The 19,887-nt window shown below is 58.1% G+C and overlaps 1 protein-coding gene across 4 annotated transcripts in view; it reads left to right on the plus strand.

Moving 5' to 3' along the window:
• The window catches only part of PTPRU (protein tyrosine phosphatase receptor type U), a 56,605-nt gene that overhangs the window by 20,514 nt on the left and 16,204 nt on the right, over window positions 1-19,887 (plus strand). For 2 of the 4 annotated variants that reach the window (XM_069035753.1, XM_069035756.1), the window contains exons 3-19: window positions 419-690; window positions 762-843; window positions 1,511-1,626; window positions 1,816-1,990; window positions 2,921-3,214; window positions 3,779-4,087; window positions 7,446-7,555; window positions 7,868-8,069; window positions 8,903-9,005; window positions 9,117-9,390; window positions 10,966-11,002; window positions 11,519-11,657; window positions 14,339-14,496; window positions 16,574-16,764; window positions 17,926-17,998; window positions 18,141-18,217; window positions 19,722-19,758. In XM_069035753.1, the coding sequence (XP_068891854.1) occupies window positions 419-690; window positions 762-843; window positions 1,511-1,626; window positions 1,816-1,990; window positions 2,921-3,214; window positions 3,779-4,087; window positions 7,446-7,555; window positions 7,868-8,069; window positions 8,903-9,005; window positions 9,117-9,390; window positions 10,966-11,002; window positions 11,519-11,657; window positions 14,339-14,496; window positions 16,574-16,764; window positions 17,926-17,998; window positions 18,141-18,217; window positions 19,722-19,758 (2,649 nt within the window). The remainder of the gene's footprint in view (window positions 1-418; window positions 691-761; window positions 844-1,510; window positions 1,627-1,815; window positions 1,991-2,920; window positions 3,215-3,778; window positions 4,088-7,445; window positions 7,556-7,867; window positions 8,070-8,902; window positions 9,006-9,116; window positions 9,391-10,965; window positions 11,003-11,518; window positions 11,658-14,338; window positions 14,497-16,573; window positions 16,765-17,925; window positions 17,999-18,140; window positions 18,218-19,721; window positions 19,759-19,887) is intronic. The other 2 variants (XM_069035754.1, XM_069035757.1) reach the window with 2 other exon arrangements.

A 19,887-nucleotide genomic window follows, 5' to 3' on the forward strand; every position in this document is an offset into this window, starting at 1 on the left:
TCATGGAATCTCCTGAGCTGGGAGGGACCCACAGGGATCATTGATCCAACCCAGGCCCTGCCCAGACACCCCAAATCCCACCCTGGGCATCCCTGGCAGCGCTGCCCAAACGCTCCTGGAGCTCTGGCAGCCTCGGGGCCGTGCCCATTCCCTGGGGAGCCTGGGCAGTGCCCAGCAGCCTCTGGGGGAAGAACCTTTCCCTGCTCTCCAGCCTGAGCCTGCCCTGGCCCAGCTCCAGCCGCTCCCTGGGTGCTGTCCCTGGCCCAGGAGCAGAGATCGGAGCTGCCCCTCGGGAGGAGCCGCAGCCCCCGCTGAGCTCTGCCCTCAGTGTCCTCTGCTCCAGCTGGACACACCAAGGGCCCTCAGCTGCTCCTTGTGTGGCCCCTCCTGACCCTCCCCCTTCTCCGCCCTGCTGCAGGCTCCTACCTGATGGTGAACTCCTCTCAGCACACCCCGGGCCAGAAAGCTCACTTGCTCTTCCAGGCACTGAGTGAGAATGACACCCACTGCCTCCAGTTCAGCTACTTCATGTTCAGCCGGGACGGCCACAGCCCCGGCACCCTCAGCGCCTACGTCCGGGTCACCGGGGGCCTGGTGGGCAGCGCCGTCTGGAACGCGTCCGGCTCACATGGGCGCCAGTGGCACCAGGCAGAGCTGGCGGTCAGCCTGTTCTGGCCCAGCGAGTACCAGGTGAGCCCCAGCAGCCCCCGCCCCCAGCCCGGACCCCCTGGCCACGGGTGACCCCCTGTTTGGTGCCGCAGGTGCTCTTCGAGGCGGTGGTTTCCAGCGAGCGCAGGGGGTACCTGGGCCTGGATGACATTTTGCTCCTGAATTATCCGTGCTGTGAGTGCCACAGGATGGGACCTGAGGGGGGATGCAGAGGGGCTGGGCAGCGGGGCTTGGAGCTGGTGTCCATTGGGATGGTCCTGGGGGAGTGGAGGGACTGGTGCCAGGGTGCAGCTGATGGCACCTGGGTGTCCTGACGTTATCTGGGCTGGTGGAGCTCCATCTCCTGGGCACCTCTGAGGCTCCTTTTTGCACCTCCATCCCCATTCCCACCAGCTCCAACATTGCTTTGGTTTTTATAAAACCTTGGAAAAGCACAGACTGAACATGGGGCCTGAGTGTCCCCATCAAGAGGGGCCACCTGGGCTGGTGGGGACCCAAAATCCCAGACTGTCCCAACACATTGGCTTGTGGGGTCACCCCCTATTTCTTCCAGGCTGGGCAGCAGACCTGCCCCCTCTGTCAGTCCCGTACCCTGCCTCTGGCACCAGCACTGCGGGGAGGGGAGGCTCATCCCTCCCTGGCACCCTGTCTGGTTCTGTGGGGACAGGAACACATTCCTCATTGAGCTGGGCTTTGAGGGTGGGATCAGGCCTGTCCAGAGCTCAGCTCAGCTGAGACATCCTGGGTGGCTTTTTGGGAGTGGAGGGATTTTTGCAGCAGTGCTGCCGTGGGTCCCTCAGAGCTCGGGTGCTTCCTCACCTCTCGCTTTGTCCCTCGGCAGCAAAAGCGCCTCATTTCTCCCGCCTGGGCGACGTGGAGGTGAACGCGGGACAAAACGCCACCTTCCAGTGCGTGGCCGCTGGCAAGGCCGCCGAGGCCGAGCGCTTCCTCATGCAGGTGAGGAGTGGCGGTGGTGAAACCACCACAGGCAACCCCGCACACGGCTTTCCTCTGGGAGAAACTCCTGCTGGACATGGTGGGAGAAGGGCGATCCCCCTGCTTTTCAGCAGACATCGTGTGGGGCACCCGTGGTGGCTCTGGCGGTGCTGCCGTGCCCCCGTGACGCCGTGTCTCTCCCGTGGGCAGAGGCAGAGCGGCGAGGTGGTCCCTGCTGCCTCGGTGAAGCACATCAGCCACCGGCGCTTCCTGGCCACGTTCCAGCTGGACGTGGTGTCCCGGGCGGAGCAGGACCTGTACCGCTGCGTCACCCAGTCCCCCCGTGGCGCCGGCGTCTCCAATTTTGCCGAGCTCATCGTCAAAGGTGGGTGAGCTGCCCTTGCCCACCCTGGGTCGTGGATGGGCCGCTCCCGCTCCCTGTGTGCAGGGAAGGTGGGATGCCCGGCACACTGGGATTGCAGTTTCTCACTGTGGACGAGTTGCTACACGTGGACTGTGCAGCATAAAACCAGAAACTCCCTTTCCTGGTGGCCTTAGATCATTTATTTTTGATTGCAGTAGGTGGGAATTAATTAATTATGGTGAAACTGCGTGGCACCATGCTGGGCTGTGTGACTTACAAAGATAATTAAGGTTTGATCAGATGAAACCCTATTGCAGCTGTTAAAGCCTTACTGTAAGTGATGGAGGGCACAGGCACAGACTGAAGTTTGAAGACTGGGTGGTGCCTTCCTGTACTTGGGTGACTCCCACGTCCTCTGGGTGGAGAATCTGAGTTTGTTCTGTGCTCTGCAGCACAAATCCCAGAATGGTTTGGGTGGGAAGGGATCTTAAAGCTCATCCAGTTCCACCCCCTGCCCTGGGCAGGGACACCTTCCACTATCTCAGAGCCCTCTCCAGACTGGCCTTGGACACTTCCAGGGATAGGGCAGCCACAGCTTCTCTGGGCACCAGAGCCAGGTGCCAGGGCCTCACCACCCTCACAGGGAAGAATCTTTTCCTAATATCTGATCTGAACCTGCTCTCTGTCAGTGTGAAGCCATTCCCCCTTGTCCCGTCACTTCATGCTCTTGTAAAAAGTCCCTCTCTATCTCATTTGTAGCTCCTTCAGGCCACAATTAGGTCACCCCAAAGGTTCTCTTCTCCAGCCTGAATGTGCTGGGTTGGTGTGGGAAGAGACATTGGAAATGTGTGAGTGCAGCTTGTAAACAATAAAATAAAACGTGCTACCTGTGATGGTGCCAGCCCTGTCCTGGTTCTGGGATGGCACAGCCCCTTCTGCGCTCTCTTCCAGAGCCCCCCACCCCCATCGCCCCCCCCCAGCTGCTCCGGGCCGGCTCCACCTACCTCATCATCCAGCTCAACACCAACTCCATCATCGGCGACGGCCCCATCGTGCGCAAGGAGATCGAGTACCGCATGACCTCGGGGCCCTGGTCGGAGGTGCACGCTGTGAACATGCAGACCTACAAGCTCTGGCACCTGGACCCCGACACGGAGTACGAGATCAGCGTCCTGCTCACCCGGCCCGGCGAGGGGGGCACCGGCAAACCGGGGCCGCCCCTCATCAGCCGCACCAAGTGCGCAGGTGGGTCCCTCGGGAGAGGTTCCCCGGCACCCCGAGCCCGTCCCCCTTCCTGTGGTGAGGAGTTAGCCCAAGGCATCCGTCTGTGTCTGTGTGTGTTTGTCTCTGTGTCTGTCTGTGTGTGTGCTGTTGGCAGAGGAGTCTGCTTGTTAACTTCTCTCAGTCACGCCAATTAGAGCTGATTAAACTCCCTGCCACTGATGGCACTTGGTGTCTCTCATCTCGACAGCCTGACTTGGGCTTGGTGACAGCACGAGGGCTCCCGTGGTGCGGGCACCTTTCTCTGGTTATCTGGGGCTGCTCGTGGGGCTGGTACCCGCCTTCACCTCCGCAGGGAGGGATGAGCCCGTGGGGGCTGCTGTCCCTGCAGTGCTGGTGGCTCAGAGATCTCCCCAGTGATGTCCCCAGCCCTGTCTGCGGGGCAGCAGCATCCTGTGCTGGGGCTGGTCCCAGTTCTGTGGTCAGGGTTGCTCTCTGCACTCATCCCTTTTGTCTCTGATAAGACACATAAATCCATGCGATGTTTTGCTTCCTTGCTCACCTGTCCCCATCTCTCTTCTCCCACAGAGCCCATGCGGGCCCCCAAAGGCCTGGCCTTCTCTGAAATCCAGTCCAGGCAGCTGACGCTGCAGTGGGAGCCACTGGGCTACAACCTGACCCGCTGCCACACCTACACCGTGTCCCTGTGCTACCGCTACTTCGTGGGCAGCGGCCACAACCAGACCTTCCAGGAGTGTGTGAAGATGGAGCGCAACACCAGCCGCTACACCATCAAAAACCTGCTGCCCTACAAGAACATCCACGTCAAGCTCATCCTCGCCAACCCCGAGGGGCGCAAGGAGGGCAAGGAGGTGATATTCCAGACAGATGAGGATGGTGAGTCTGCTTGGGGAGGCGCATCATCCCCCAAATTGGAACTCTCTAGCTGGTGAGCTGCTGGGGTGGCATGGACGCATCCCTGGCTCCTGGTCCATGGGCATGAGGGGAATATCTCCTGAGCCAAGGGGGAGGTGAAAAGGATCTCGCAGCCCCAGAGCTGTGCAAGAGGAAGTGAGGGAAAGGGGCAGTGATGGTGTTTGGGGAAGGAAGGTGCCTGTGGGGCTGGGGGGGCTTAGAGACTGGATTGGGATGTCACTGTGGACACACTGCCCTCATCCTCGGCGTGGAGTTTTGCCCATGGCTGGTCCAATGGAGGTGTGAGAGTTGGCTCATACCCAGCTCCTCACAGCACGAGTCACCCTCACCCGTTATTGGGAACCGCAGCCTGGCAGCCATAATAACAGGAATTAAAGCAATTAATGCTTTGCACTCAGGTAACATCTTCTATCTGCTTGGTTGCCGATGGATTCGGTGCTGCTGCATTTCTGGGGAAGTGCTGCTCACCAGGGCAGGTGCAGCTTGTCTCGGCTCCCCTGGTGCTCTGCCCTGGGGGAGTTTGCTCTCGGGTGGGTTCGGGTTTGTGCAGAGAGCTCTGCAGTGATGAGGCCCTGGTTTTTGGCAGCAGCTTTGCTCCTGTTTTCCCCCTGTTCCGGCCGTGCCCTGCTCTGGGTTCCCTGTCCCCCAGGCGGGAGGACATCCTTGCTGGAGGCTCCAGCATTGCTCCAGGACTTCTTGGTTTTGGAATCTCTTGCTCTGGCCCAGCTGTTCTCTGAGGATCTGCTCAAGCTGAGGCTGCTGGGCAGGTCTGCCAGGTCCAGCCTCACCCTGGCTGCAGCTGTCCATCAGCAGTGCCTGGGTCACTCTGGCTCTGGAGATCCAGTGGATATGGCAGGAGCTACAGGACAGAGCTGGCTCCGTGTGCCCAGTGCCACCATCAGTGACAGGCCACAGCCAGGGCCGGCCTGTCCCTCTGCTGAGTGCTGGGGGCTGAGTGTGGCCAGAGCATCCCTGGCTCTCACAGAGTCATCTGTTAAGCAAGAATGGAATTAATCTCCAAAGCACTTTTTAGCAACAAGAATCAGCAATTAAAGTGGAGGAACTGGTAATTGCAAAGGATTGAGCTGGCTCCAGAGCCCTGGAGGACCCTGAGGAGAAGCCTGCCCTGGAATTCCCCTGCACATGTTCGCTCCTCTTTCCCAGGCCAGAAAGCAAAACCTGAAGAGCTGGAGCAGAGCTGGAAGTGTCTTCAGGTCCTTTTTCACCTTCAAAGCCTAAATCCAGCACCTTCCTCTGCACCCCAGCACTTCCCATATCCCCAACCCTGAGCCTGCCCTGGGGGCACCCAGCTCCACCCTGCCGGTGGTTTATTTTCCAGCTCTAATTGCTCCAGTTGTTCTCACTGAGCTCTGACTGCTCCAGCTGTTTGCTTATGGAATATTAATACAGGAGCTCCAGATGTCTTTTTGCTGTACTCTAATCACTCCAGCTGCTTTTCCCTGTGCCTCAATTAACTGGGGCTGGTGGCTTCCCCCTTGGATTGAACTTGAGGCTGTGAATACTTTCAGTCTCACGGAGATGGATCTATGGATATCCCCATGGATATATGGCAGATACTCCTCACGTGTCTGGCCCAGCATCTCCCTGCCTGCCTGGGAGGATGATGAGGATGTGAGCTCCTAGAACTGGGGATGAGCAGCTGTCTGTGCAAGTAAACCAACATGCTGAAGGCTCATTAATTGTGGTTTGTTTTGGCATGAGACCAGTTTTGGTAGCAGCATCCCCTGGGGCTGCTCCTGGTGGTCTGCGAAGATGCACCTCCCCATCCTGAGTGGGAAACCCTGGTTCTGGTAAAAATCCAAGTAACTGGGCCAAACCAAGGCTGTTGTTCCCAGCATCCCTCCTGGACCCCGGGCAAAGCTGTGCTGGGCATGTGGGCACTGCGGGAAGTGGCCACATCCATGGGTTGTCCAGCTGGTGTTTCGGTGCCCCCTATGGATCCAGGTGACCCACGGCTGGAGACTGTTCTGAGTGTGCATGAGACGATGAACCTCAGTCCGGGGGACCTGTGGAAACATCCCTGCAGCGTGTTGGTGCTGCGGGGAGCCCGTTCTCCCCGTGCAGGCAGGGTGCATGCGATGCAAGCCAGGATAAATATATGGAATTCCATAAATAAACATATGCGTGCAAGCATGGATAGCAGAGGGGTGTTTGCACACCTGGGAGCTGTTGTCGGCGTCCACTGCCTCTCTCAGCCTAGCATGGGAGCACGACACCTGTACTTATAGGCATGAAAGTATAGGCTGTATATATTATAATATCGAGATAATACATAAATTATCCTATAGACAATAATGATGATACAACATATAACAACAGAAAATAAGATGTAATTGTCTATGCAACGCAGGCTATATATAACAATAGAAAATAACATATAATTATATATACTGTAGGTTCTGTGTATTAAAAACCCAATCTCTGTAGGTATGCACTTTCCTGCCCTACAGGTTTCCGTAATTCTCCCCGAATTTAATAAGCGCCCGTGTACTCGTGTAGGACACAGTGCCTCTGATTAAATTAACTTGTAAATCAGGTGGAAACAGCGCAATTGCACGGCGGGAAGCACGGGAGGTGATCCCTCTCTCCCAGCCCCATAATTACACCCGAACAAAATCTGCGGAAAAAGCCAAGCAGAGGGAAGAGCTGCTGTCCCCCCGCAAGGTTTGGGAGTGGGGGATGCTGCCGGTGCCTTCCCGAGCCATCACCTCCCCTTGCTGACTGCCTCGGGTGGAGAAATCCATCATAAAGGAGCGGATATTGATCCCAGTGCCGCTGATCGCTGTCAGTGATTACAGTTATTATTGTGCTGGTGTTAATTAGAGGGGAGGCTGGGGCAGGCTGAGCCTGTCTGCACGTGAGGATGTTGCTGCTTGCTGGCAGTGTCTCCACAGGATGCTGATGGCTCCAGGGGAATTTGGGTTGTGGGGGAAAAGGGAATTTATTTATTTATTTTTCTCGTGCTGCGGGAGGACCTGGGCACCCTGTGCTGCGGCCGGTGCCTGGGCTGAGGTGCTGCAAGTGGTACCTGTGGGGTTTGTGCTGGTGTGGAGACCTCCCCCTCCCATGGCAAAGTGTCACCAGTGGGTCCAGAAGCATCAATGCCTTGGGCGTCTCCCTGCGGAGCCACCAGCCCTGTCTGGTGGCACGTGCTGGAGATGGGTAACATGGCAAAGGGAATGTGGTGGCTCGGTCACAGGGCACAACTGCCACAGCCACCCAGAGGGGCTTCCAGGAGGATTTCTCCTTCCAGACCGGTTTCCTGCTGCATCCAAGCATGTCCCCTTTCCTTCCCCAGTGCCTGGTGGCATCGCCTCCGAGTCCCTCACCTTCACCCCGCTGGAGGACATGATATTCCTGAAGTGGGAGGAGCCCGTGGAGCCCAATGGCCTCATCACACAGTACGAGGTACGTCCCGGCCAGTGTGGCACCTGGGGAACACGGGGACATGGGAAGGGCCCATTGAGGGGCATTGGAGGGGTCTGGGACAACCTCCACTGTCAGCCACAGGGATTAGAGGCGGCTGCTGCTGCCCCCAAGCCCTTTGGCTTTTCCAGTGAACCTCTGCTTTTGTTTCACCTCAAAAATCCCTGTCTGCCTCCAGGCTGCCCTGTGACCGTCCCCTCCCCTGAATTCGTCGCTTTAATCCCTTCTCCACCCGAATCCGGGCTCTGTCCCCTCTCCCCTGGCCACGGGTGATGCTGTGCCCTGTCCCTGCAGATCAGCTACCAGAGCATCGAGTCCTCGGACCCTGCGGTGAACGTGCCGGGCCCGCGGCGCACGGTGTCCAAGCTGCGCAACGAGACCTACCACGTGTTCTCCAACCTCCACCCCGGCACCACCTACCTGTTCTCGGTGCGGGCCCGCACCGGCAAGGGCTTCGGCCAGACGGCGCTCACCGAGATCACCACCAACATCTCCGGTAGGTTCCCCACTGCATTCCTGCTGCTGGGGCTTCTCCTCCACTCAGGAGTCCTATGGAGCCTCTGGCTCACTCCCGTGGTTTTGGTGGCTGGGAGGGTTTTGGTGGCTGGATGCTGCCACAGAAAGATGCTCTCGGTGGTGGCAGTTGGGCTGTGAGCCCCTGGGCAGTCCCCAGACCAGTGGGTCCCTGTCTGGGGAGTCCAGCCAGCCCAGTGCTGGTAGCTGGCGCTGTCTGAGCTTTCAGTGTACAAGCGAGGGATTAATTGGGCTTTGTTAATGAGCCGTGCAGCACTCGGGGCTCTTTGCTCATGTCCCAGCATCACATTAACTGCAGCAGCTGGGCTGGGCTGAGCTGAGCGTGAACGGGGGCGCTGGAACACAGCGGCTCCAGCTGCACCCCAGCGGCTGCCAGCGATGGTTTGGGGACCACAGGGCTATGCCAGACATGAGGGGGTCCCCCGCCTTGGTCTGGGGGTGCTGCTGGGCTGGCTCAGGTGTGTTTCTGCCCTGGGGCAGGGGAAGCTCACAGTGTGCCAGTGATTCTGAGTGGTGCCATCCTTGGGCACATCTCAGCACTGGAGCGTTCGGGCCCTGCTGAGGTTGGATCCCTCTCTTGTTTCCTCCCCTCTGCCAGACTGGTGTTGGTAACCTCCCTTGGGCACACCAGGGGTCCTCTCCCAACTCTTGTTCAAGACCTGGAGGGGTTTTCTTTATTTGCAACAATTTGTGTTGCACCACTGGGTGATGCCTTGCCCCGGGCTAAGCTGCTTGTGCCTCAGTTTCCCCCCTGAGCCGGGGAAGCCCCAGGACTCATCCCTGCTCCCCTTGCAGCTCCCACCTTCGACTACGGGGACATGCCATCGCCGCTGAGCGAGTCAGAGAGCACCATCACGGTGCTGCTGCGGCCGGCGCAGGGCAGAGGGGCTCCCATCAGGTAGGTTGGGGCTGCAGGAGGGCGAGGCCCCAAAACAGGGTGAGCACAGTGGGGTCCAGGGAAGGGCAGGACCGTTCTTCCTGAAGCTAACCCGTGCCTGGCCCTCGGCAGCACCTACCAGGTGATCGTGGAGGAGGAGCGGCCCAAGAAGCTGAAGCGGGAGCTGGGGGGGCAGGAGTGCTTCCCAGTGCCGCTCACCTTCGATGACGCCGTGTCCCGCGGCTCCGTGCACTACTTCGGGGCCGAGCTGCCCGCCAGCAGCCTCACCGAGGCCAAGCCCTTCACCGTGGGGGACAACCAGACCTACAGCGGCTACTGGAACCCGCCCCTGGAGCCCAAGAAGGCCTATCTCATCTACTTCCAGGCCATGAGCAACCTCAAAGGGGTGAGTAGCCCTGGCACCCTGCTCCAGCCAGGGGTTGGACCAGGTAAAGGCAGGCTGGGGTCTGGGGGCTGGGAAAACTGGGACTGCTTTTAGATCCCTCTCCCCTGGGTCACCATCTGGGTCCACCCCTGGTGGCCTGCCAGGGGGCAATTGGTGCTCCAGGCCACCCCTATGGCATGTTGAGATCATGGGTGGGGGTCCTGTCCCCATCTCAGTGCCGATGCTGGGGGTGGAGCAGCCCAATTTCCCCCACCCACAGCAGAACCAGCCAGGACCCCAAGAAGCACCAGTGCAGGGGAGACCCCATTCCTGGGGCTGCTCCTGGGTTGGAGAAGGATGGTTTGGGCAGCCAGAGCTGCATGTCACAGCTGGGACCCACTGCTGCAGGACGGCCAGTCCCAGCTCCAGGAACTCCTGGGAGCTCCTGGCTGCCCTGCCCTCCCTGCTGCTGCCGGTTCCCTCTGCGGAGCTGCACCCCTTGCACTGATTCCTCCGAGTCACCGGCAGGACCCCCGGGACCCTGTGGGGACCCTTCTCCGCATCACCGGCTCTGGCAGCTCCTGTCCCACCCGCGGGAGCATCCTCGTCCTGCGCACCTCGGTCCTGCTGGAAAGGCGCCGGTTATGGAGTCCCCTCCTCTGCTCCGGGGTCGTTCACACCTCGCTGCGTTGTAATTAGAGCCGGGAGGGACAGGGAGGATCCCGGCTCTGGCTCGCTCGGCACCGCTGGATAGTAACTGGTGGCTGATGCTGTGTTACAACGTTCCTGCTGGGAGGCAATGGATTTGTCCCAGCTGCCGTCAGATGTTGGAAAAACGCTGGATCGTAGCTGGGGTTTTTCACGGTTTTTGTGCCAGATGAAGCAGGAGAAGGAAAAGCTGGAGACCTCAGCGAGAGCAGTGCTGGAGCTAGCCCTGCCCTGGGCATGTGGCATGGGCAGGTCTTGGGCCGGGGGTGGATGGAGCAGTATTGGTGCCTGGTGTCCTGAGAGACTGGAGGATGCTCGGAGAAGGCAATCCTGCCAAAATGGTGCTTTTTATTTTGCAACAGAAGTCGGATGCATGGAAAAATGGAATATTTTAGCTGAACCCATCCCTAAATTGCAAATGTTAAAACTGTTGGAGACTTGAGCTGGAACCTCATGGCAACCTCAGCGGGTGCAGAGCACCAGGACTGGGGCTTGAAACCTTGACTGATGGAAGAAAACCCATGAAGCTCTGGATGACAACCTGGGAATGTTTCAGCTGTAGCTGGTGACAGTCGGTGACATGTGGCTTGGCTGCGCCTGCTGAGTCCTCCCACGCCCTTGAGCTTTGCTGTCCCCTCTGTGCCAGGAGCAGTGGCTTCGGCTAAACCTGGGAATTCTGGGGACAGATCATTCCGCAGCATCTCTTGGGATGTGCGTCCCCAGGAGCTCCGTGGGTGCTGCAGCACAAATCCCCCACAGACTCCCTCGGTTTGGGGGCTGAAGCACCAATGGGCCAGCCCCGTGCCCACCCAGCCTCGCTCGGGGCGGGAGTGGGGAGCGGAGCCATGGGATGCTCATCCAGCACTGACCCTCCTTTTACCTCTGTAGGAAACTCGGCTGAACTGTGTCCGGATCGCTCGCAAAGGTGAGCCCTCCCTTTCCCCTGATCCCACTGTGGCTGCGGCTCCGGCTCCGCGGCTGCTCCGGGGTTGGGGCTGTGCCAGCGGGTCGGGACCGGTGCTGGCGGTGGTTGGGCTGCATGTGATGGGTTATGCCAGCCCCACCCCCGACTCCTTTGCTTCCCACTCTCTTTGTGTCTGGAGTTTTTCCCTTGGTTCAGTTTTCCTTCTCAGTGCTGTTACTGTGGTGGGGGTGGCGGGCTGGAGCGGTGGTGCTGGACGCTGAATCCAGGGATGGATGATCGGACGTGGGGTGTGATGGAAGGGGCATGAAGGGGCTGTCTCACCCCCTTGGGACTGAGAGAGGGACTTGTCCACGGTCGTAGTGTGGCATTGCAGAGCCCTGTCATGTCTTGGTGGAATATCATGTGTTCATGGAGCAATGAGCATCCCATGGGATGAATCCCAGGGCTTTCATGTCTGATGCCAACCCCTCTGGAGCTGAGTGCTGACCCCTCCTGCCTGTCCTTGTCCCCTGGCAGCTGCCTGCAAAGAGAGCAAGCGTCCCCTGGAGGTGTCCCAGCACTCAGAGGAGATGGGTCTGATCCTGGGGATCTGTGCCGGGGGGCTCATCGTCCTGATCATCCTGCTGGGAGCCATCATCGTCGCCATTCGGAAAGGGTGAGGAGACCTGGGCTGGTGGCTGGCACTTCATCCATCCTTCCTTCCCAGCTCAACCCTTCTCCACCATCCCAGCACTACCTGGGGGTTACTGGTGGGGATTCTGCTGCACTGGGCAGGCTCCAGACCCTCCCTCAAGCTATGTCTCCGTGTGCCTTTGCATCCCACTGGACACAGACCCCCGTGCTCTGTGACACCAGGCATGGCAGGGGACACTGGGGACCGAGCAGCGAAGTCCTCAGGATGTCCCTTCCCCCTCTGCAGCTTTGTTGGTGCTGTCCCTCTCCCCCATATTTTTCCATCTTTTGCCTGTTCTCCTGCTGCTTCTTGGCTTTGTGCTGCGCTGGTGATCCTGCATGGATGGAAACGCTTCTGGCCATGCCCGAGCCCTGCGCCACTGCTGAGCCCAGCTGTCCCTGTCCCACCAGCTCTCCCCTGCCAACAGCAGCCAGGGGACCCTGGGGTGTGGAGCCCTGCACCCCCAGCCCAAAATGACAAAAATCAGCTTAATCTGCGCTGGGATGTTGCCTCTGGGCCTCCCTGTTGCCTTGGCCAGGCCAGCATGAGCACATCCAGCATGGATGTGGCCGTGGCCATCGAGGTGGGCTTGCACTGGGGGAGCTCCTGGGGTGGGAGGGAGGAGGGCGAGGGCTTTTCGGGACATTCATCCCCGGGAGTGCTGGGGATGCGGCCACTGCTTTTCACATGGATGCAACGCCCTGGAAAAGTGGCTGCTTCCGTGCGGGGCTCGAGGCAGCGCCGGGCCGGGGGGGCTCTCAGAGCTGGGATAAAGGGCAGCAATTAAACACAGGGCTTGGGAAGATGGAGCAAAGTACATGAACAGCCAGAGGGAGAGAAAAACAGCAGGGCACAGCCTTGGCCCCTGTAAATCTGCAAAGCTCTTTATGGCTCTGTGCGCTCTGGAAGGATCCTTGCGGATTTACGCTGCTGGAAGAGCGGGGCTGTTGCATCCCTGCACACTTTGGGGCGCAGGGCTGGCTCATGGCTCCATTGGATCCTTCCCTGATGGGGCAAATGCCAGCAGTGCTGATGTGTTTTGGGGAGTGATGCTGTGGGTGGGAAGCTGTGTGTGGCTGCTGCATTCCCACTGCTGGTGCTGCGGGATGGGAGGAGGAGCAGCTCTGCTTCAGCATCCCAGGATGAACCTGTTGAAGGACAAATCAGAACCACAAATTAGATCTGGTGCTGAGAGCCCTGAATTTGGGGCTGTTGGGAAGCTGGGATGAGCTCATAAATCTTCTCCAGAGTGATTTGCCATTGGAGAAACATTGGTGTGGTGGAATGGAAATGCAGCCTTGGAATATGTTTGTCTCTAGTAAATGGTGCACTGGGAATGTAACATCCTGACCCCATCATCCCCTCTGAGCCCCTAGCCAGCAGCCTGGGGGAAATCCCTACATTTTGGACATCTTTGTTGTTCACTCTTAAAAATTATGGAATAACCCCTTGGACAAGGGTGCTGTGGTCACTCTGAGAGCTGGTGCTTGTGCTCTCCTGCTGGGATGCCGGCTCCTGCCTGTAGTAAATAACCTGTGGGTGCCAAAGGGGAGCCGGATTCCTTCATGGTGCATTGAATTTTCTGGCAGCTGACTTGCCCCGTAACCTCCCTTCCCTGTGCTGGAGAAAAGCTGCTTATGCAATTTCTGCTGTTCTCTTTGTTTGCACGCTTGCCAGGAGGAACTACTATTCCTACTCCTATTACCCGTAAGTGTCATTCTCCTCCTGCTTTACCCTCCTCCCGGCCGCCCCCCTCACCCTGCTGCTCCAACAAGTCCTTTTCCTCTGCCAAGTGCATTTTGAGGGTCTCTTTGGATCAGGGAAAATCATGCTGCCGAGCTTGTTAGAGACTGAAGGCAGCATAAAGGGGAAGGGTCAGCGACTCTGAGTTGAATTCTGGATTTTAGCGGTGCCTTGCAGTGTTCCAGCCCCACCACGATGCCGACACAGGCTCAGATCTCCTGTTCACCCTTCTGGTTTAATCACTGCTCTGGCTTCAGAGCCTGATGCTGCCTCTCAAAAACATCCATTCAGGTTTCTTTGCTGAAGTGACTTGAATTTGGGGTGTGAGGTTCTGTCCCAGTGAGAACTGCTGGGATTTCCCAGCACCTTCGTTAGGTGCCTAAAGGAACCCTGCATGGGAGGCAGAAGCCTCTGCAGCAGGTGCTGAGCACAAGTGCAGTCAGGGGGTCCAGCCCATCCCTTGGGATGGATTTGGCCCCTGACACGGCTTTAAAATCACAGAATGGTTTGTGTTGGAAGGGACCTTAAAACTCACCTCATTCCAACCCCTGCCACGGGCAGGGACGCCTTCCCCTAGACCAGGGGGTTGTGCCTGGAGGAATGGGGCTGGGGAGGGCTGGGGCATGTGATGGGAGATGGCTGGAGAGAGCCTCTGATTTCACAAGGAGCACTCCTGGCTGTCCAAGGGCAGGGGACAGGAGTGGATGTTGAGGTTGAGCAGCTGGAGTTGCTGCAGCCAGCGAGGGATGCTGCACGTGGGGCTGCGCCCGGCTTGGGACAGCAGAGCACCAAAGTGTGATGACCATGCTGCTGGAAATAATCCATCCTGCTCCCTGGAATAATCCAAGCCCAGGAGCTTTCAGGGGATCTGAGAGCACCTGATGGTGAGCCCTGCTCACTTCTGCTCCTCCCTACTGCAGGAAACCCATGAACATGACCAAAGCCACCATAAACTACCGGCACGAGAAGACACAAATGATGAGTGCCATCGACAGGAGCTTCACCGACCAGAGCACCCTGCAGGAGGACGAGCGCCTGGGGCTGTCCTTCATGGACACGCACAGCTACGGAAACAGAGGTGAGGAATGGGGACCCCAGCATCCCCCTGCTTCCTTCCAGCCATAGCAAGGATGCCCAGTAAGCCCAAAATATCACAGAAACAGCCTGCCTCAGCTCCAGGAGTGTTTGGACAACGCTGTCAGGCACAGGGTGGGGTTGTTGGGGTGTCTGTGCAGGGCCAGGGGTTGGACTGGATGATCCCTGTGAGTCCCTTCCGACTCAGGATATTCTGTGATTCTCTAAATACTGAAGGCTTGGTGTTACATCTATTTTAGACTGATGTGTGTGGCATAGCAGGCTCTTCCCTGCCCTGTGTAAATCTCCAAGGGCAGGGATCTCATTGGTGTTGGAGCTTTTGCCACCATCCAGGCTGTGCTGAAGGGAAAGCTCTTGTGGGGAGCTGGGTCTCTATTTTCTCATGGAGATCTGAGCTTGGGCTGGGCAGTTTGAGGCCATTTGTGGGCTCAGGATCCGGCTGCAGCCCCCCTGGGACTGGGTGAGTCCCAGCTCTTGGTTTACGCTGAGGTTGGAGGCTTCCCCCAGCCTTCCCCACGCAGCCTGGGCTTCGAAGGGTTAAAGAGCCCTCGCGCTCACAGCAGAGGGAGACTGATAACTTCACACCCACCGGAGGATGTGTCTCCGTGCTGATTTAGTTGTAAAATAACTCGCTGGATGCCCCAGTTTCAGCCATATGCTAATAACATCTGTTACAGTAACTGCAAGATGCTGCCTGCGCGCGGCTCTTCCGCGCCGGCTGCGGGATCCGCACGCTTCCCGCCGTTGTCTCACGGATCATAAAAGCCCAGAGGGCAAACTCTTCCTCCTCTTAATACACAGAGCTAGGTTAGGTGTATTTTTTCTTTGGTCGCTGTCCTTGAAACTCAGAGGCTGGTGGGGCTGAACTGGGGAGCTTGGGCTGCCTGCCATGGCTGGGAGAGTCTCCAGTGCCTGTAAACATCCTTAATTAACGAAGGGAAATTAATGACTTGGTGGCTGGTTGGTGGCTGTTCCCCCTGTGCTTCACTTTCTGTGCATTTAAAAGAAGGTCACTAATCCTTATGGAAACCCAACTGGTTCCTCAGCGTGCGGCTGTGGCAGCACCTTGCAAATGCCAGCAATTAATTAATTTCTCATTAATCCCAGTGGCTGATGAGCCCATTGGGCAGGTCATGGGGTGCAGAGGGACCCTTCTGTGTTGTCCTGTTGGTTCCCACTGTCAGGGTGCAGTGTTATATGGGATATTGGGAAGGAATTGTTCCCTGTGAGGGTGGGCAGGCCGTGGCACAGGGTGCCCAGAGCAGCTGGGGCTGCCCCTGGATCCCTGGCAGTGCCCAAGGCCAGGCTGGACATTGGGGCTGGAAGCAGCCTGGGACAGCGGGAGGTATCCCTGCCCGTGGCAGGGGTGGGATGGGATTTAAGGTCCTTTCCCACCCAAACCTGGGGGTCCCTGCCTGCCCATCTCCCGGGAGCAGCACAGAACATCAGGTTTTGCACAAACCTAGATTTTGGGATCTGGTGTGGGAACTTTCCCTGAGAAACACAGGTGAGGTCTCAGCCTGGCTCTGCTGGTAATGACACAGCAACGACACAAACCAGGTAAACACTGCACAGCCTCCTCATCAAACAGCAGCAAGCTCCATTTGTGGAATCCATTGCTGGTTTCTAGCAGTGAGGAAAATGAACTGTTAAGCTGTGCTGGAGACTTTGGCAAGGTGATTTTTCAACTCAGGATCTTGTGTGGATATTTGGGCACAGACCTCTTGCTTGTCTGCATGGGAGCTCTTTGTTCCAGCCGATGGGAAATGAGGTTATTACCCCCTTATGGCCTTGCCCGCTGATTTCAAATAGATCTGCTGGGCTCCTAAAAGGCTAAGCTGGGCATTTTTGGCTCTGTGGTGCAGGAAGAGCTGCAGAGAGCACGAGAGGATAGGAGTGGAACTGCGGGCTGGACCCCCTGGTGGTCCCCAGAGAGGGACTGCAGCACCAGCATCTCCTGGGGAGTTTTCCCTCGGCCCTCCGTGGGTGCCAGGAGGTGCTGGGGATGCAGCCCAGGGTTTTGCTGCCCTGATGGCCTCTGGTTGTCCCTCCTTGTGCAGGTGACCAGCGTAGCAGTGTGGTCAATGAGTCCAGCAGCCTCCTGGGGGGCTCCCCCCGGCGCCAGTGCGGCCGCAAGGGCTCCCCGTACCACACGGGGCAGCTGCACCCGGCCGTGCGCGTGGCCGACCTCCTGCAGCACATCAACCAGATGAAGACGGCGGAGGGCTACGGCTTCAAGCAGGAGTATGAGGTGGGGACAGCTTGTGCCAGGGTCTCGGGGGGAGTGGGAGGTGGGATGGATGCGGGAGACACGAACTGGATCTGTGAGCAAGGAGAGGATGCTCCAGGTCTGGAGCTCTGGGTGGGAGCTGGAGCTCACAGCTCTGGGCTGGCATTGTCAGTGTGGGGGTGTCCCTGAGTCAATGGCTGGTGCTGGCAGCTCTGGGTTATTTGTCAGCTTGAGCAGGTCCCTGGGATGAGCCAAATCAGCCCTGCCAGCCCTGTCCGCAGTGCGTCATCCCAGCTCTCCTGCAAGGCCAGGGCTGCTTCTTCCTGTCCCTTTCCCTTTCCCTGGGCATCACCATGTCACCTTCTGCTCTCCAGCACACTTGGCCTGTGATAAGCATGGCTGTAGCCTAAGGACAAACAAATCCTCTGCAGTCTGGCAGCTCCAAGACCATGAAGACCCTGGGGAGGGTGATGCCAGGGCAGGGATTTCTCTCCCAAGAGTTGCTGGCTGCATCATGTCCATCCCAGCTGGCCAGGTTGGAGCACTCGCACCAGAGCAGGGTATTTCACAAGCCTCTGCCTCAGCACAGCCAGCAGGGTCATTTCCCGACTCCTTGGTGTCCCACAGGTCTGGAGACTGAAATTTCCCAGTGAAATTGCTGTTTAATGCTCGGCTGTTTCAGGAACAGGAGCTCTCCCCCCCTTTCAAGCATTGGACAAACCAGGGCTTGCGATAATCATTAGTGCTCCTTGAAAAGCTGCTGTATGTTCTTGGAACTAGTCATTTGAAAGCACTCAGATATTATGGGAGGGGAGAAAACATGTAATTTCCTTCCACTTTCCCCCTCTTATGCCAATCTATGAATGTCACTGTTATTACACACAAACCTGTTCTGTGCTAGGGAGAGAAAGGGGCTGAGGAGGTTTAGAAAAAAAAAACCACAACCAGCCCTGGAGAAAAAAAAACAGGCAGTCTGTAATTTGCTGGAAAATTGAGCATTTTGTGGATGCAACAGGAGTGTGTAGCTGGCAGAGTGTGCTGTGGAGGTGGAGCTGGGGCTGCAGGAGACAGGTGTTGGGGTGGAGGGACCACCCTGTCTGCCCTGCTGCCCAGGGAGCTTTTGGGGCCAGGGGGACCCCACAGTCCTGCCCTCGGCTTGGGATGTCCATCCTTTCCTTGCAGAGTTTCTTTGAAGGCTGGGATGCTTCAAAGAAGAAAGACAAGACCAAAGGGAGGCAAGATCACATGTCCACATGTGAGTGCTTTTAGCAAAGGCTTAGACCCCAAAAAGCTTTAGAAACCTGAGTTCTGCAGGTTCCTGGGGCGGAGTGATGGCCCAGGGTGCCCTGGTGGGTGACCAGCCCTGGCACTGATGGTCCCTTGTCCCCTTTCCCCAGACGACCGTCACCGCGTGAAGCTGCACCCGCTGCTGGGTGACCCCAACTCCGACTACATCAACGCCAACTACATTGACGTAAGTGGGGACAGGGCCCGTGTCCTTGGGGTCTGGGCTGGAACAGGAGCTTCCTGTGGATCCTGTGGACTCTCAGGGTCTGTCCAGCAGCATTTGGAGGAGTCTGGACAGCCCAGGGTGGGCTGGTCAGTGCATCCCTGGAACACATCATGAAGGACCTGCCTGATTTATTGGTGTTCAACAGCAGTTTCTGCTCATCACACCTCTCCCTGCTCTGCTCTGCTCTGCTCTGTCCCTCCTTTCTCACTCCCTCTCTGCTTTTCCATCCCCTCACCTGCTCATGTGGCTGTGGATCTCCCTCTCCCTGGGTGGAGAATGCAGAGGTTAAGAGGACCAAGGGACCACCTGGGGCTCACAGTGGGCTACCCCTGGATCCTGCTGGTGTGTGTGAATCTGGCGATGTGCCCTGTCACCTCCAGCATCACTGACACCAGGGCAGGTGCAGGAAGGCTCCAGCATCTCATAGAAGCAGCAGCAAATCCCACTCCTCTCCTGCCCAGAGGGTGTTGTCTGTCAGTGGTGGCCTGATCCCAGTGCCCGAGCAGTGTCCCTCTGCCTGTCCCTGTCCCCTGTGTCCTCTCTGCCCTGTCTGTCCCTGGCCCGCTCCGGGGCGGTGCTCTAACCCCTCTCTGCTCTGTGCCTCACTAATGTCTCTGATCTTTTTCTCTCAAACCTGTGTCCCAACGGGATCGTTAAGATTCGGATTAACCGAGAAGTAAGTAACTGTTCCTCCTCTCCTCCCTTCTCTGCTCCCATCTCCTGCCAGGCCTCGCCCTGGGCAGCGTGGCCTAAACACCATCAGGGAGAGGCAGGCTGGGAAAACGTGTCCATAAACTGGGAATGGTCCAGGGAATGGGAAAGCAGGGTCTGTGTGGCACCAGGGCATGGAAAGCAGGGCCCATGTGCTCAGAGAAGGGGTTGAATTCGACCCCCAAAAATCCCACAGGGGATGGAGAAGCCATTGTCACCTCCATGTGTGTGGTGTGGTTTAACTTTGCTGGACCCTTGGCCACGGTGTGGACACTGTTCACAGTCCCTCTGGCAGTGGCCTGGCTGGAACATGCTCTTGGAGCGGGGGTGTCCTTGTTCAGGGTTGAGCAGTGGGGATGAAGGAGGGGAGCGGGGCTGTCTCAGCACCAGGGGGCTGCTGTGGGGTGGGGGGTCAGCAACAGGGCTCTCCTGGCAGCAGGAGCTGGAGTGGAGCCCGTGGATCCCTCAAGGCACTGATAAAGGATCCTGGTGCAGACCAGGGGTGAGCACTGGGCATTACCTGAGCCTCTTGTGGGATGCAGGAGATGCATCCTGCCAGGACAGGGTACGCTGAGTGTGGGGTGGCTGCTGAACCTCCTCCTCCTCCTGCGGTGGACCTGCAGGATCTGGCCCAGTGGCTGTGGGGAATTTCTACCAGTTGGGTAACTGGGAAGTATCTGATGGGTCTGTGCCCCAGCTCTCGGGTGTCTCAGTGTCCCCCAGCTTGGGACTGATGTCTCTGCTTCCCTTGCAGGGCTACCACAGGTCCAACCACTTCATAGCCACGCAAGGTGAGCCACGCCCTGCCCTCTCAGCCAGTACTTCCTCAGCTCCTGACGTAGCAGCCAGGTTTTGCTCCTGGTGGGGTTAAACCTTGCAGGAGCAGGAAAGGAAGGGAGGGGACCAATGTGGAGCAGCTC

The sequence above is a fragment of the Aphelocoma coerulescens genome, chromosome 23 (assembly GCF_041296385.1).
Source record: "Aphelocoma coerulescens isolate FSJ_1873_10779 chromosome 23, UR_Acoe_1.0, whole genome shotgun sequence".
Lineage (NCBI taxonomy): Eukaryota > Metazoa > Chordata > Aves > Passeriformes > Corvidae > Aphelocoma > Aphelocoma coerulescens.